Source organism: Manis pentadactyla, chromosome X, assembly GCF_030020395.1.
Source record: "Manis pentadactyla isolate mManPen7 chromosome X, mManPen7.hap1, whole genome shotgun sequence".
In the NCBI taxonomy this organism is placed as follows: Eukaryota; Metazoa; Chordata; class Mammalia; order Pholidota; family Manidae; genus Manis; species Manis pentadactyla.
The window spans coordinates 77,590,432-77,605,024 of NC_080038.1; the positions used below are offsets into that span (position 1 = coordinate 77,590,432).

A 14,593-nucleotide genomic window follows, 5' to 3' on the forward strand; every position below is an offset into this window, starting at 1 on the left:
TGATAAATAATATTATATATTGTCTTTATTTTTCTGCAATGTAAGCCAAACACTATTGCTTGTAATTTGGATTAGATATGTCTTAATTCATTAGTTTAAAGTAATATGTATTGTTCCATAATGTTTGTTTGATAGCTTGTTTATTTTCCTATTGATCAATGTTTAAATTGTTTCCAGGTTTTCACTATGTTGCATTGAGCATCCTTGTGCAATTCATTTATCTAGAAACCCACAAAGGAGCAGGATTGCTGGGGCACAGATTATGTGCATTATTCATTTAATATACTGCCCAATTGATTTCCAAATGGTCATGCCAGTTACACATCTGCCAACAGTATGTAAAAGTATTCATGTCTGGAGGATGCTTTCCAGCAACTTTTTAGCTTTTTTAGGCTAGGGCTAGTAATACTAGAGTAATTTTGAGAAGACAATTTGTGCCCACTGCCTGGCACATGGTAGGTGTTCTATGAATGGTAGTTTCTTCCCCCTCTTTTTAACCAATTCAAATTTGATGGCATCAGCAAATTAAACAGAATGGAACTGACTAGCCTAGTGAACTAGCTTTTAAGATAAAAGACTGTACTGTGAAGTTTTATAAACTTGGACAAATTAACCCAAATAGGAATAAACATACATATATCACATCTTTAGGATATTTATTTATAATGTATTGGCAGGGTTACTTTATTCATATGCCAAGGTAGTAGATATTTAAAAGAAAAATTGGTGTATTTGCACAAAGACTAGTCTGATTTTAAAATGAAGAAATTATTCCATCTTCTTATGTGGGAAGCTGGTACATTAATTCTATAGGTCATAATTTACTTAACTGTTTTGAACTTTCATTTTTAAAAAACCATCTAGGCAAATGTAGCTTTCCCATACAATCTTCATGAAAACAGAGGACAAATGGAATGACTTAAAAAAGTAAACTATTAAGGCAGTAGTTTAATATTTGTCAAAGAGATTAAGACATAAGATGTTGATCAGTATAAATTTAAAATGTAGCAGTATTAGGCTGATCACAAGGTTCAAAACACCTGAATATAAGGTATATTCATTCCAGAAAGACTTGCTAAAGAAAACGTTTTTTCCTTGGAAGTCTACAGAATTAAAACAGCCTGAGTAAATGTCCAAAATGAACATGGGAAGGTGCTTTCAGTGGCATCTAGCTCTGGGCAGGATTGCAACCACTCATCCCACAGATAGGATTTTGATGATGATGACAAACACCTTATTAAGAGCTTCTTGCACAAAATACTCTGTATAGATTAGTTTATTTAACATTCAAACCCATGGGGAAGGTGCTATTATAACCCGATTTTACAAATGAGTAAAGTTAGACAAAGATAGGTTAAGTAACTAGCTAAATATCACACAGTAATACTAAGTTGGAATTCCAACTCAACATCATTCCAGAATTCATACTTTTAATCATTATACTTTGCCACATCTATAGCTTACCTCATCATATTTTCTGTTTTCCAAATTGTGGAACATAATTCTACTATTAGATTTGACTAGTCCTTATAATAGGAGGCTAGATATTTGTCTTTTTGATTATTTACTATGAAAGTCAACTTTTGGATACCTGAAAATAAGATAACCACCCAAAAGTGACTGTGTGAGAAAAAAAGCCCAGATTAAATCATTTAAACATCTACAAATTCAAGAAGGTTTATTTTTATAGACTGCAATGGTATCTTTACAGAGTGTGCTCACAAGCCTCTAAACTTAATAAAATATTGAATTTTTATTTAACATACAAATCATCTAAGCCCTTCAATTTTGCAGGAAGGCCCTACTTTTTCTGATCATATATTCAGCATAGTATTGAATCATTTATTCCTGTGTCTCAGATTTGCTAAATACATAAACATTGCCTTGTTGGCAACTTTCAGTTCTGGTGAAAAATAATTTTGTTGATAAGTAAGTGTGTTCAGGCTTAGTATAAAAATCTAGGCCTGCTTTTCCCACACTATTTAAAGTACTGATTTTCAACTTCAGGAAAGTTGTAGCAGCCCTCTTTCTTCTCTTCCTCCTTCTTCTCCTCATCTCCTTTTATGAAGTGCCTGTGACATTACCAACTGGGATAATTTCACTACATCACTTGAGACAATTGTCCTTACACTGATATACCCTAAATCAGATCTGGGAAACTCTAGTTGCCCTAGGGAGAATTCACTAATTATAAAACTTCATCTTTCTGTTAAAATAGCTATGTTTTTCAGATTCTAAAAATCTTATGAAATACAAATGGCCCCAATTTCTCAGGCATTTACCTCAGTGAAAGAGCTTTTGAGTAGCTCAGTGCAGTGGAGAAAGAAGGGAAAGCAGAAGGTAGAGTGGAGTTATTCTCCTTTAGATAGAAGGGAAACCTTGAAAACTTAGGACATACTCTGAATTCCAGGATTATTTCAGGGCAAGACCTTGAAAATCAGAACAGAAACCATTTTTGTCCTCTAATATATTTTTGATATTTTCCACTCTGATAATAGAATGGTAGACTCTGGAAAATCTCACAGTAGGGGTAATCAACAAGTGATTTGCTGAAACACAGAAATATAAATTTGTTTAAATTGAAAATACTTTTGTATCTTACTAAGCTTAAGAGAGATAGCTGATATGGTAGAGATACCAAAAGCTGGTTTATAAACCCAAGGCATGCATTAATTAGCTATTTTAACTTGATTTCTTCATTTGTACAGCAGACAAATAAATACACAATGCATATTTTTAAATGTACACTGCACAACTTATACAATGGATATGATAATACTTTTACTAACTTCAAACTTGGAATTCTGGTGAGTAAATAATAAATGTCAGAGAAATTTGAAAAATAAAATATGCCGTCTATTAATATGAGGCATTATTTTTTACTGGATTGGTTACATGTATAACTAAGTTATTCAATTTGTTATGTAATAATATTGAAAGATATATAAAATATAGAATATAGTCTTTACTCTCACCAAGCTCATAATCACTTACGGGGTGAACACGATTATTGTAAATAACAACAGAATATTACATGAGCTATAGGGAATTTACTATGGGAGTTTTGAGACATAAGAAATAACATCAGCCTGGAATAATTTCAGATTTCACCACAAGGTTATACTTGAGGAAGATCTTGAAAAATTTGATGTAAATTCAGCATATCTAAATTGGTGAGGGTGGGGCATAGGGACATTTCGGGTATAAGAGCAATATGAGCAAAGACACACTTCTGGGAAATTGGAGGCTCTATTTAGAGAACAACAGTTCACATTTTGGCTGAAACAAAGAACACTAGAAGGAAGTTCCTGGAAGTAAGTTCCCTAGGAGGCAGATAATGGAGGGCTTTGAGAGTTATAGACTAAGAAATTTATAGACACTGAGTGTCATTGAAGGTTTTTTGGGCAGAAGAGGGACATGAACTGTTTGTTGGGTATTTAAGCAACTTTTCTAAGGAACATATTCTTAGATGTAATTAGGTCTGTGAAGACTTTTAAGTAATTTTATGCAGAAACCTAAGCATCCAAGCTGAAGTCTCTGTTAGAAGAGAAATTGGTAAATACTATGTTTGAGGATAAAAATCTTTTCTTGTAGAGTTCTAAATGTATTTTGGTGTGCGCATGAATACTGAATAGTAGCAGTTTTTATGAGGAATAAGGATGCATGACTGATATGCTAAACCAATTACAGGGTAACTGAGTAAGATTCAGTAAGTAAAAACACTTAACCTAGACAGAATTTCAGTAGCAAGGGAAATAGAGGGAAGATCTCTATAAGCACCAGACTATTAGCAGCTTCAAGCTAATTTGGCTAAAGAAAGTATCACAAGATCCCAGAGAAATGGTAGACAGATCAGATCACTAAGCCTTTAACAGCATTTGCCATAATAGTTAATGATACATATTTTTCCATAAGGTAAAAAGTATAAATCAAATATAAACAAGTCAAATCCAGATGCTTAATGGGACCCAAGAACTAGAATAGAAATAGAATTGACTTATTAAATCATTTCCTTATATTTATTTTGCGTGTTCACTTTTTTTTTTGAGAGGGCATCTCTCATATTTATTGATCAAATGGTTGTTAACAACAATATTCTGTATAGGGGACTCAATGCACAGTCATTAATCAACCCCAAGCCTATATCTCAACAGTCTCCAATCTTCTAAAGCATAACAAGCAAGTTCTTACATGGTGAACAAGGTCTTACATAGTGAATAAGTTCTTACATGGTGAACAGTGCAAGGGCAGTCATATCACAGAAACTTTCGGTTTTGATCACGCATCATGAACTATAAACAATCAAGTCAGATATGATTATTCGTTTTATTTTTATACTTGATTTATATGTGAGTCCCACATTTCTCCCTTATTAATATTATTATTTTTTTAAATAAAATGCTGAAGTGGTAGATAGATGCAAGATAAAGGTAGAAAACATAATTTAGTGCTGTAAGAGGGCAAATGTAGATGATCAGGTCTGTGCCTATAGACTAAGTATTAATTACAACCCTTAAGAAGAATTAGTGCCTCATATCAAAAATTACCGAGTATCACAATTCTTCCAAGTGGTAAAGATACCTCAAGACAAATGCTGGGCATAGAAGCCACAGGGCATAAATCTGCAAAGAAGTAAAAAGCTAACCTTTTCAAAGAATATTGCTTCTCTCTCACTTACCAACTTTACATTTCCCTGTAGTGTGTTCACTTTTTTAACGAGGCAATTTGTGTCTTACTTTTCATTTTCAGTTCAAAGAGAGGGCATAGAAGAGTGAAACCCATGAACAATCCTAGTAATATATCTTTATTAATGCTACTGCTGATGGTCACAATCAGGCATTTTTGCAAGCCATAATCACAAAGGGAGGAAGGGAGAGGGGAACGGATGAGTGGGGAAAGTCGGGGAAAGAGTGGGAGAGAGAGAGAGATGGAATTTCCAGTTCCATTCTATTCCCCAAAATATTTGCTTCTACTTGGTCTTTGACTTATGATTTCACAAAAAAACCTCAACCCTCAACAAAAGTACATTCCATAGTGGAGAGGAAGAAGGACCACAGAAATAATGTACTGCTCAGTATTATAAGTCCCTTGCTTATAGTTAAATAATGAGAAGTGATACTAGCTTTTAAAAGGAAACCACATCTGGGGTGGAGGTGAAAATGGAAGCACTGAAGAGACAGTAAAAAGACTCAGCGTTATCTTAAAGAAGATGACTTTTCTAGATGGAATATTGAAAGATAGGTAGAATTCCAGCAGAAATATGAGAGTGGTTGTTGTCAGAGCAGGGAATGGAATCAACAAAGACAGGGGAGAGAAGGTGGTGAAATACTGTTTGTTCAAGAAACAGAAAGCAATATAGTGTGTCTGGAACAACACAGTGTGTGGGAACCTTGTGGGAGGAAGTGGTTAGTGGGAGATAAGACTGTAAAAGTAGGACGGGACTGTCCTTTGGAGGCCCTTCAACATCATCAAGGCAAGAAGTTTACACCTGAACGTGATTATCAAAGGTTTGAATGGATTTTGCACTTCAAATCAAATGCTGTAATAAAATGACCAAAATCATAAATTCCATAATAAAGTATAAACTGATTTTATTTCTTCATAATATTTCTATGGACATTCTCCCAAAGCATTTATGTATTTAAATAACTAAAAATCAACTTATTATGAGTGCTGGAACCTTGTGTATTTTGATACAAAACAATCAATAAAATTTATGAGAAAAATTTTAAAAAGACTTCTGAACAGCAACAAAAAATATCTGCATTCTTGGCAAATAACGTAATACTTTAAAAGCATTGAAATGTTCATTTGCATTATTTATTTATGCCCTGGCTTGTGTTCCAAAAGATTTTAGCTGGTTCATAATGGGAGCACATACAAGAAAATGATCATAAAATATAAATAGGAATCAGATATTAGAGACTGTAACATAAATAAGAGTCAAATGTGTAAACCAGGAATATACAGTATAGCATGGTGCTTACAAAGCACAGACATGGAACTACACTGACTGCTCATTTTAAATCCCAGTTCTGTCACATACTAGCTGAATGGATTTGAGCAAGTTATATAAAATCTCTGTGCCTCAATTATCTCACCTATAGAAATGGGAATGATTATTTGAACTTTACTTATTAAAGTCTAAAATTAATTCAGTACCTAAGGGAGATAGGCAGTTGCAGACAGTCTATGAAACCTGGATCAGGTGCCCAAAAGCAAGGAAGATACATTTTGATTAGGGGAGTTATTTTTCATCCTTTTCCTCTTCTTAACCATTTTCTCTTTTAAAAACCGAGGTTCTGGGAAAATTATAGAGGTAGAATGATACATGCATACATACATAAATACATTTTACTCAGTTCTTTTCTCAAAGGGTTATGAATTTAATTCTCCTTCAATTGAAATTGGCACTTCAAACTTATACTTTGAGAGTTTCTGGCTTCATTTTTTAAATTCCTATGTGCCCATTATAGCTGATCATGTAAACAGGCAGCACACTGATCACACATTTGCACCATCATGAATTTCTTTGAATGTGATAATCTTAGAGGTATTTCTGTATTTAAATGACTAGCTTGAATATGTAGTAACTTGAATATCTGCAGTGTCCAGTAGAAAAGCTCTCTACAATGGTGGAAATGTTCTATATCTGTGTTATCCAATACAGTATCCACTAGCCACATGTGGCTACTGATCACTTCAACTATGGCTAGTGTGACTGAGGAATTGAATATTTAATTTTATCTGATTTGAATTAATTTAAATGTAAAGGTATACAGTCATGTGCTACCCTATTGGAAGTGCAACTCTGGAGGAAACATTGGTAAGAGGCAGACTGCAAGCAAACTTTAGTGCTCAGTGTCACTACATTTTAAAAAGGAAAAAGAAGAAAAATGCAAACTAACAAAGCGCTATCTGAAGTATGGAGGTCCAAGTTCAAAGGCTCTAAGAGCCTGGGAACTTCCAAATTACTCTCTCTAAAGGATCTTTATGCCAGTAAACATTACAAATACATTCCTGTTGTTCCAGTCTTTTGATCATATACCATGAGTTTTAGAAAATTGCTTTAATGCTTTTCCTCATTAGTCTTTCTTAGCTAGTAGGGCCCTAATAAGCCTTTCAAGCACATACGTTCCTAATCTTTCCAGTGTCAAAGGAGCTCTTACTTTATAGCCTATTCATTTAGCTTATTATCTTGTCTGTGCAGCTAAGGCCTTTTGTTGGCTACATTTTTCATAAATCAGTAATACAAATGGAAAGAATTATTGAGTGCTAACTCTGTGCCAGATATTGTGCTGCACACCTTCACATGTTATCTCACTCAATACTCACTGCAACCCTGAAAGAGGGTATTATTATCCCTGCTTTACAAATGAGGATATTGAGGTCCTGAGAGGTTAAGTAATTTATTCTAAGCAGTACAGCATTAACACTCACTGTGTGTCAGGCACTGTGCTGTGTGTTTTCCACTCTACATTACTGCATTTGACTCTAACAACAATGCTATATGTTAGTGTTATTATTGCCCCATTTTACAGATAAGGCAACTGAGGCATATAGCTAACAAGTCCCCAAACTTGGAATTAAACCCAAGAAGTTTAAAGCCTAAGCATATACTCTTAGCCACTACACTAGACTATTTCATAGTTCAGTTCTGCCAAATTCTACTTCATCATTGCACATTTATTATTTACAGCTCTCCCTAAGACATTCACATAGATTCATTTGTTTGGACATTTTCTCCAAAGTTCTCTGTGATTGGTCTCTATATTCTGCAAAATATAAGCCTCGTCAGTCAATACCCATTGGCTTTCATTTTCCTATTGATAGCTCTGATCAGAGTTGAAGACCTTGGTGCAACACCTACAAGAAAGACAGCAGAACTGTTGGGAATGAGAATTAGGTAATAGACACAGAAGATTACATACATAGTACAGGACTTTGCTCTCTAAATATTTGTAAGCTTGTTGAAATGAACATGGAACTCTTTCATGTTTAATTTGAATTTTAAAACATTACTTAAAAATTAATAAATAATATAATGTTCCAAGAAGAAAAATGATGGTGGCCTTCTGGGTGCTTCTTTCAGTCCTAATAACAATGAGAATCACTGAATGTAATAATAGTGGTAATTAGAAACAGTTTCAAAAAAGGCAGTATCTTTGAAAATGGCCTGACATTTATGCTGACAGAATTTGCAAAGGCAAACTGCCATTTGAACAAATTCCCTGAGTAGTATGGAAGATGCTCTTTAGAACTTTTCAAAGCCAGTAACATGGTGAAATACCTGCCTTAGGTTACTGTTGAGATGAACTTTATACAGGAAAAAACATTTAAATGATCATGACCTTTCTTTAAATGAAACAAGCACTTCCTTAATTGAGGATAAAAATCTGTGATCATGTTCTCATGTAAAGAAAGCAGTAGAATGTACTAGTAATAGAACTCCTTCCCCTCATCCCTTCCCTCCAATGGAAATCCCTCATTTAAGAGACTTGTTCATGGATTTTTTTCACTTCTTTTCCTGAAGGAAACTAGGAGATAAAATAAAGTACACATTTCTCTTTGCAGTGAATGCTTTTTGTCTTTTCTAGAAGTATAAATGCTCCATTGGAAATCAAAAAAGGATCACTAATGAGATAGCTACTGGTATGAAAAGAGTTAGTTCAAATGCACTTGTTTAGAAAAGTTTTCACTTTTAAATGGACTTGAAGGGCATGGCAAATCACCCAGTTGTGTTTTCATGAATTGTCAAGAAAAGAAATTTGGATCACAACAGTTAAAGGTGAACAATAAACAAGTTCACCTCCCATCCCCTTTCCCCACCCATTCCCATCTTGCCACATTAACACGCACGATGACAGCTTGTGTGTGCCATTGCCTGAACACAGGCCCAGCAATTGATCAGACCTCTCTTAAATGAGAAACAAGTGGCATGGGCATTTTCACCCAGCAATTAGTTGCACTCACAATTTCTATAACTACCTTTAACTGTAAGCACAAAAGGGATGAACAAGGCTGAAAATATGGGCCTCTTTATCTTATGATCTCATTCCTTTTTCAGACAACCTACTTCCTTGAACAATCATTCACTTTAGCTACCACACCCTTGAACAACAATTTATCAAAACACGCTCCTCCCCACAGAACAGGAAAATTTTCTAATAGTGTATAAATATCCTGACAAAGAAAGGGAGCTATTCACAATCTTTGTAACCAAAGTAAAAGGAAAAAAAAAACATGTACACAAAGATAAGCCCAAACTGAATAATTATTGAAAGCAGAGGCCATTCATGAACACATATTCTCCCCTGGGCTACTCTCTAGAGTTAAATTTGGTTGCAAGTTCCGAATTGTAAAGAATGGTAACCCATACATAAAGAAGTCCTTTCCTGAACTAAAACGTGTTTTATTCAATAAAATATTGATTACCAAAATACAAGACAATGTTTTAAAATGAAATATAAACATATGGAACACCTATAGACCTGGTCCTATAGATCTGTCCTCAACATGGACTCTCCCTGGTAAGCAAATTGCATTTATCCAGATATTCACAGCCCTTCCTACGTAGCAGGCACTTAATAAATATGTGTTCAATGAATGACTGGTATTAAAAAATATATTTTCTTTTGATCCCTTTCTCTCACATAATAGAGTTCCTCTGTATACATGGAAAATGTCTTGAACTTCATAAAAAGCTAAGTTAATGGAAAGGCAAATGCATATGCCCAATGAGTAATTCACATCAATGCTATTCATTTAAAGCAGTATTTCATTTTGAGTTAATGATGGTAGGTAATATTTAAGCTTTTTAAAAGACTGAGCTGTAAATCTTTAAATTTTCTCTTATTTTATGTACAAAGGGGTTTGAACTGCACAGGTCCATTTATTTGTGGATTTCTTTTAATAAAAATATTGGAAAATTTTTTGGAGATTTGAGACAATTCAAGAAAACATTTTCCTTTCTCTCTATTGTAAGAATACATATAACAGACAAAATACGTGTGAATTGACTCTATGTTATCAGTGAGCCTCCCTGTCATCAACAAGCTATTAGTAGTTAACTTTTGGGGGAGTCTAAAGTCCTATGTGGATTTTTGACTGCACAAGGGTTGGGCCTCTAACCCCCGCATTGCCCAAGGGACAACTGTAGTTTCTAGAACTCCATTTATTTACAAGACTGCATTCGGTTTTAAAATGCATCTATGCCCTTGATTACACCTGTGTTTGATTTTACCTGTACATATGGATAAACCTAGTAATTTTAATTCTACATCAATTTAGATAATTTTACCACCAACTGGTTTCTACATTCAATTTTCTTTGAGAAGACTATCAATCAGACAAAATAGTAACTAAGAGAATCATAAAATACATCTGATCAATTGTAAACAAGAAACAAAGCAACATTATATCTGGAAATTTAAAATATGTCTATGTCTATAAACACCATTTTAGTGCACAAGAAGGCAATGGAGGAAATACGTGTACTAAAAAGCTAAAAATAGAAAATACTAAAGGGCTGCAAGAAGCATTTGGTTAAATTTAAAATGTCTACTATATAAGCTAAAATTAAGATTCAGTAAGGAAAGCTGAGGGGCATCAATTTCAGCTTCCTGAAGGGAACGTATTTTACTACTGGCAATCATATATATTTTTAAATCTTATGAATTCTCTGAGTGTCATTCAAGCACGAAATACTAAAAACAATTAAAGTAAAAGTTTAATTGAATTTATGATGACCAACAATTGGTCAACTCTAGCATCAAAGTAATCGCTACATACTAACTCAAAATGTCTTTGAAACATGGCATATTAAGAAGAGACTTTATCAAAACAAAAACCAATCAAATAAGAAAGGGTTTGGTGTAACATGTGCAGCTTCCTTGTGCTGTGCATGGTATGTAACAAAACTGCTGCCACAGCTTACCCATTTTGTTAGCATCAAGGTAATTTCAGATCAAATCTAGTCCTACCTTGCAGAATGTTATCCTGGCAACAGGAGAAAGGAAAATAAAACAAAAGGGTTACCTAGTAACATTCTTTGTGGCGTCTATCTAAAAGCTTTCTTGCCTAATCATCGTTTAGCAGATTTGTGAATGCCCTTTGATATCTAACTCAGTTTGAAATTTTATAGTCAAATTTTATATCTTCTTCTTTCAGTAAGGGAATGAAGCTTCTTATTTTTTTCCTTTACCGCATATCTAAAATCTTACCCCCCTCATCCTCACCCAGTCCTTACTTTTCTTTCTTTTAAATAACTTCAGACTTCACAATCTCTTGCATTCTGATTGATCTCACACCAGTTTCTGTGGCCATAATTTCTGCCCTTAAAGTTCTTTATGAACTCCTCTGTGGGCAACTATGTTTCAGGACAGAGATAGTCTTACAAAGATCACTGTAGCAAATATCAGGTAGAAAGAAGGAAAGGAAATAATAAAGCTTGACCAGCTTGGTCCCAGGATATTAAAATGGAATGTTGGAACTAAGGAGCATACAGTAGATTGTGTTCCTAAAAACTGTTCTGTAGTCAATCTTTATAATTTGCCAAATCAGAGCTTTTAAATTTTTATCTGTTTATCTTTCTTTTACTAGGAAGTTTACAAGAAAAGAAGTTTATGTGTTAACTATGATAGGGTGATTTTAACATTCCTGTGGTAGTGATAACTTGTTTTTGGACTAAGGGACATAGGTGACACCTACTTTGTTGTTCATTAACACCTTTGTTGTTCATTAACACCCTAATACTGGATATTGGAATGTACATTTGCATTACTATTATCACTTACACAAACTTCTGACCTTTATAGTTCTCTTCCGCTTGATGTCAATATAGACATAGTTTTTCAACTAGGAAATTATTGACTGTAAATCCTGGATATTTTTTTTCTTCATAGTTTTTCCCTTCAGATGACACTAAGAGTAAAATAAGAGAGTAAAATTGTGGCCTTTGTAGTTGCTGGGTTATCCAGATCTTTAAAAATTCTTTTGAAAATAGTTTTATTATATATTTTTTAAATGATGCTTCAACTCCTACTTTAAATTGTATTTTGGGGGAAAATAATCCATATTATTCCTGATGTAATAGTGCAACATAGGGTAATATCCCAATGGTTGCTTTTTGAGCTCTTTACAGCAAAAAACTGTATCTTGAAAACATAATTTCAGTTTGGACAGAAGTTTCCACAAAGCTTAAATACATGCAAATTTAATGTAAATAGTCAAAGAATAAAAAAGATATAGAGCTGTTAATTTTATATAGTTTTGTGATATTCTTTTACATACATTGTTAAGATCATTAGCACAGAAACTGATGCTAAAATAACAAATTGATTTCATTTTAAAAGGTGTCTTAAGAGTTCCATCTTTTCTAGCTTTCATTTAACAGTCGCTTACATCTTGCTTTCTTCAATCCTATACCAACTCTTTCAGTACTCCTTCTACCAATATTCATAAATTATTCACCTTTGTTGTACAAGAACCACTGTATCATTTTCAGAAAATGAAGCACACGACAATTCTGACATTTGTGCCTGTCACTCATCCTGGAGCAGTGTGCTATTTACTGAACAGACAATTGCTCATCACCCCATACATTCCATTGTCTGTACACCACCATATGTGATATAAAAAAAAAGCCCTGTTTACTTCTGATATGAAGTGAATCAGTGGGAATGAGTCTACAAAAATTGCTATATTCAAATTGAGGAGTGTTTTGCAGTAGCGGCAAAAGAATACCTCAGATCAAATATTCCAATCAAATCTAATAAAAAATGAACCATCCCATGCTCTAGATTATGACAGTCTTTGGAACTGGTTAACAACCACAGGCACTAGTAAATGAAAGAACAGCAAGAGATGGAGCTTGGGTTGCTAAGCATTGCATATGTAGCTGTAATCCACCAAGAGACTTCATCCTGTAGAACAGAGACAAAGAAGCAGAAAGAAAAGAAATGAGCTTTAAGCCTTCCCCTTTCTACTAGCCTGGCACGACTGTCTTTGTGGTACCTGGGAATGGTCGCTCCAAACCAAGTTTTGGTAGGAGGAAGCAGTTTTGAGAGGGGAGAGCACTTCTCTTGAGCCGATGGGGTCCAAGGCCTGAACTACTTTGTTCACGGGCCCACTGTAGGTCCTCACTCGTTCATACACTACGTTTTTTTCTGGAGACTGCTGGGCTTGGCTTGACTGATGGTAGCAGTGGTAGTGTTGGGGCTGGCACTGCAGCCCCTCTGGGGGCTGCTGAGTCCCACAGCTGCTGCTGCTCATCTCGTTCCAGCAGCTTGAGCTCATTATATTCTCAGTGGTCAGCAGGGTACTCTCCCCAGATGCTCTCCCTAAGCAACAGAGAAAAAGAGAGATCATGAAAGAAAGGGGTAGGAAGACAGGCAGGCAAGCACACATATCTATAGTGGTGCCAGGGTGAGATGAGAGTTACCTGAGCAGCAGCAGGAGCAGGTCTGGCAGCTACAGAGGCAGCAAAGTATTTGAGCACAAACGGAAAGTGGAGCCACCCTGTCAGATTGCTCCAGGAAATGGTACTGACACGCCCCTAAGGGGCGGATTCACCGGGCAGGTTTACCTGCCTGGAGAGGCCCTGGCCACGGAGACAGCTATAAGGCTGCCCAGTAGCTAAGGGAGTCTGGAGTCTGGAAAAGGCAGAAATGAGGAATTTTAGGGCTGAAGCCAGGCTTCCAAGTCCATAGTCTTTGAAATTCACTTTAACTGCAGCTGGGCAAAGACATGAAAGTGGCTTTCCTATGGTTTTTAAACTTAGTAAAGGTAGATACGAGCGTAAGTATTATCATCCAGAGTCCCAGCCCAAAATATAAGGTATTAGCCTAGGGCTACACTAATTTTCACAGATAAATTTGCATTCTTTGCAAAATCCAGCTGGTAACTGCATTTAAGGGAGATTGCTATGGGGTCTCCTTCTAACAATTCTAATTTATGGACCTGTTTATCTTGCTCCAGGCTTAAAGGTATGGCTTTTTGAGCATACATTTAAGGAAAGTTGTCTAAATGATTAAATTGCTATCTATACTTGGAGGGTTGCTCAAGAAAAATCTAACCATTCCACAAATGCTTTGCGTTTTAACATTTGTATGTTGTTTTGCATTTTTACAAAAGAGTATATGCTGATTTTATTTGTTCCCTAGAATACACTGAGCTTGATTGCCTTTTTAATATCTAGGTGTTAAGGGAGATGCAAGTCCTGAGAGGTGCCTTACCTAATATAGTAAGATTTAAACGTGCTCAGCACTTGTATTTATTAGTACTTGAAATTACAATCATAATGTCTACTTACCCACCAGGTTTTGCCCTGCAAGATACTTCAGCACCACTGAAGTCTAGAATACTTACTAAGGGTATCTTCAGATAAGAGGTGTCTATATATACTAGTGTGTATATATATATACCATAGAACCTAGTACACTATCAACATTCTAGAGAGAAGGACAATATCGTTAAGCTGACTAGCCAGCCTTTTATCTGCTGAATGATCAAAAGGTAGTGACTTACTGGTCACTTACTACGACCAGATACTGTGCAAGAAGCTTTTTGTGGATTGTCACCTTCACAATTTCAT

At 35.1% G+C, this 14,593-nt stretch overlaps 1 protein-coding gene and 1 long non-coding RNA gene across 2 annotated transcripts in view; one reads left to right on the forward strand and one right to left on the reverse strand.

The window, feature by feature from the left end:
* POF1B (POF1B actin binding protein) overlaps window positions 1–13,589 on the reverse strand; it is a 95,460-nt gene extending 81,871 nt beyond the window's left edge. The window contains exons 1-2 of the mRNA XM_036929995.2: window positions 13,442–13,589; window positions 13,015–13,340 (exon numbers count right to left, since the gene is read on the reverse strand). Of these exons, the coding sequence (XP_036785890.2) occupies window positions 13,015–13,296 (282 nt within the window). The 5' untranslated portion in view covers window positions 13,297–13,340; window positions 13,442–13,589. The remainder of the gene's footprint in view (window positions 1–13,014; window positions 13,341–13,441) is intronic.
* LOC130682015 (uncharacterized) lies at window positions 4,699–4,991 on the forward strand. Its single transcript, XR_008995306.1, has 2 exons — window positions 4,699–4,729; window positions 4,761–4,991. It is a non-coding gene; the product is annotated as an uncharacterized LOC130682015 (long non-coding RNA).
* Window positions 13,590–14,593: the final 1,004 nt, after the last annotated feature.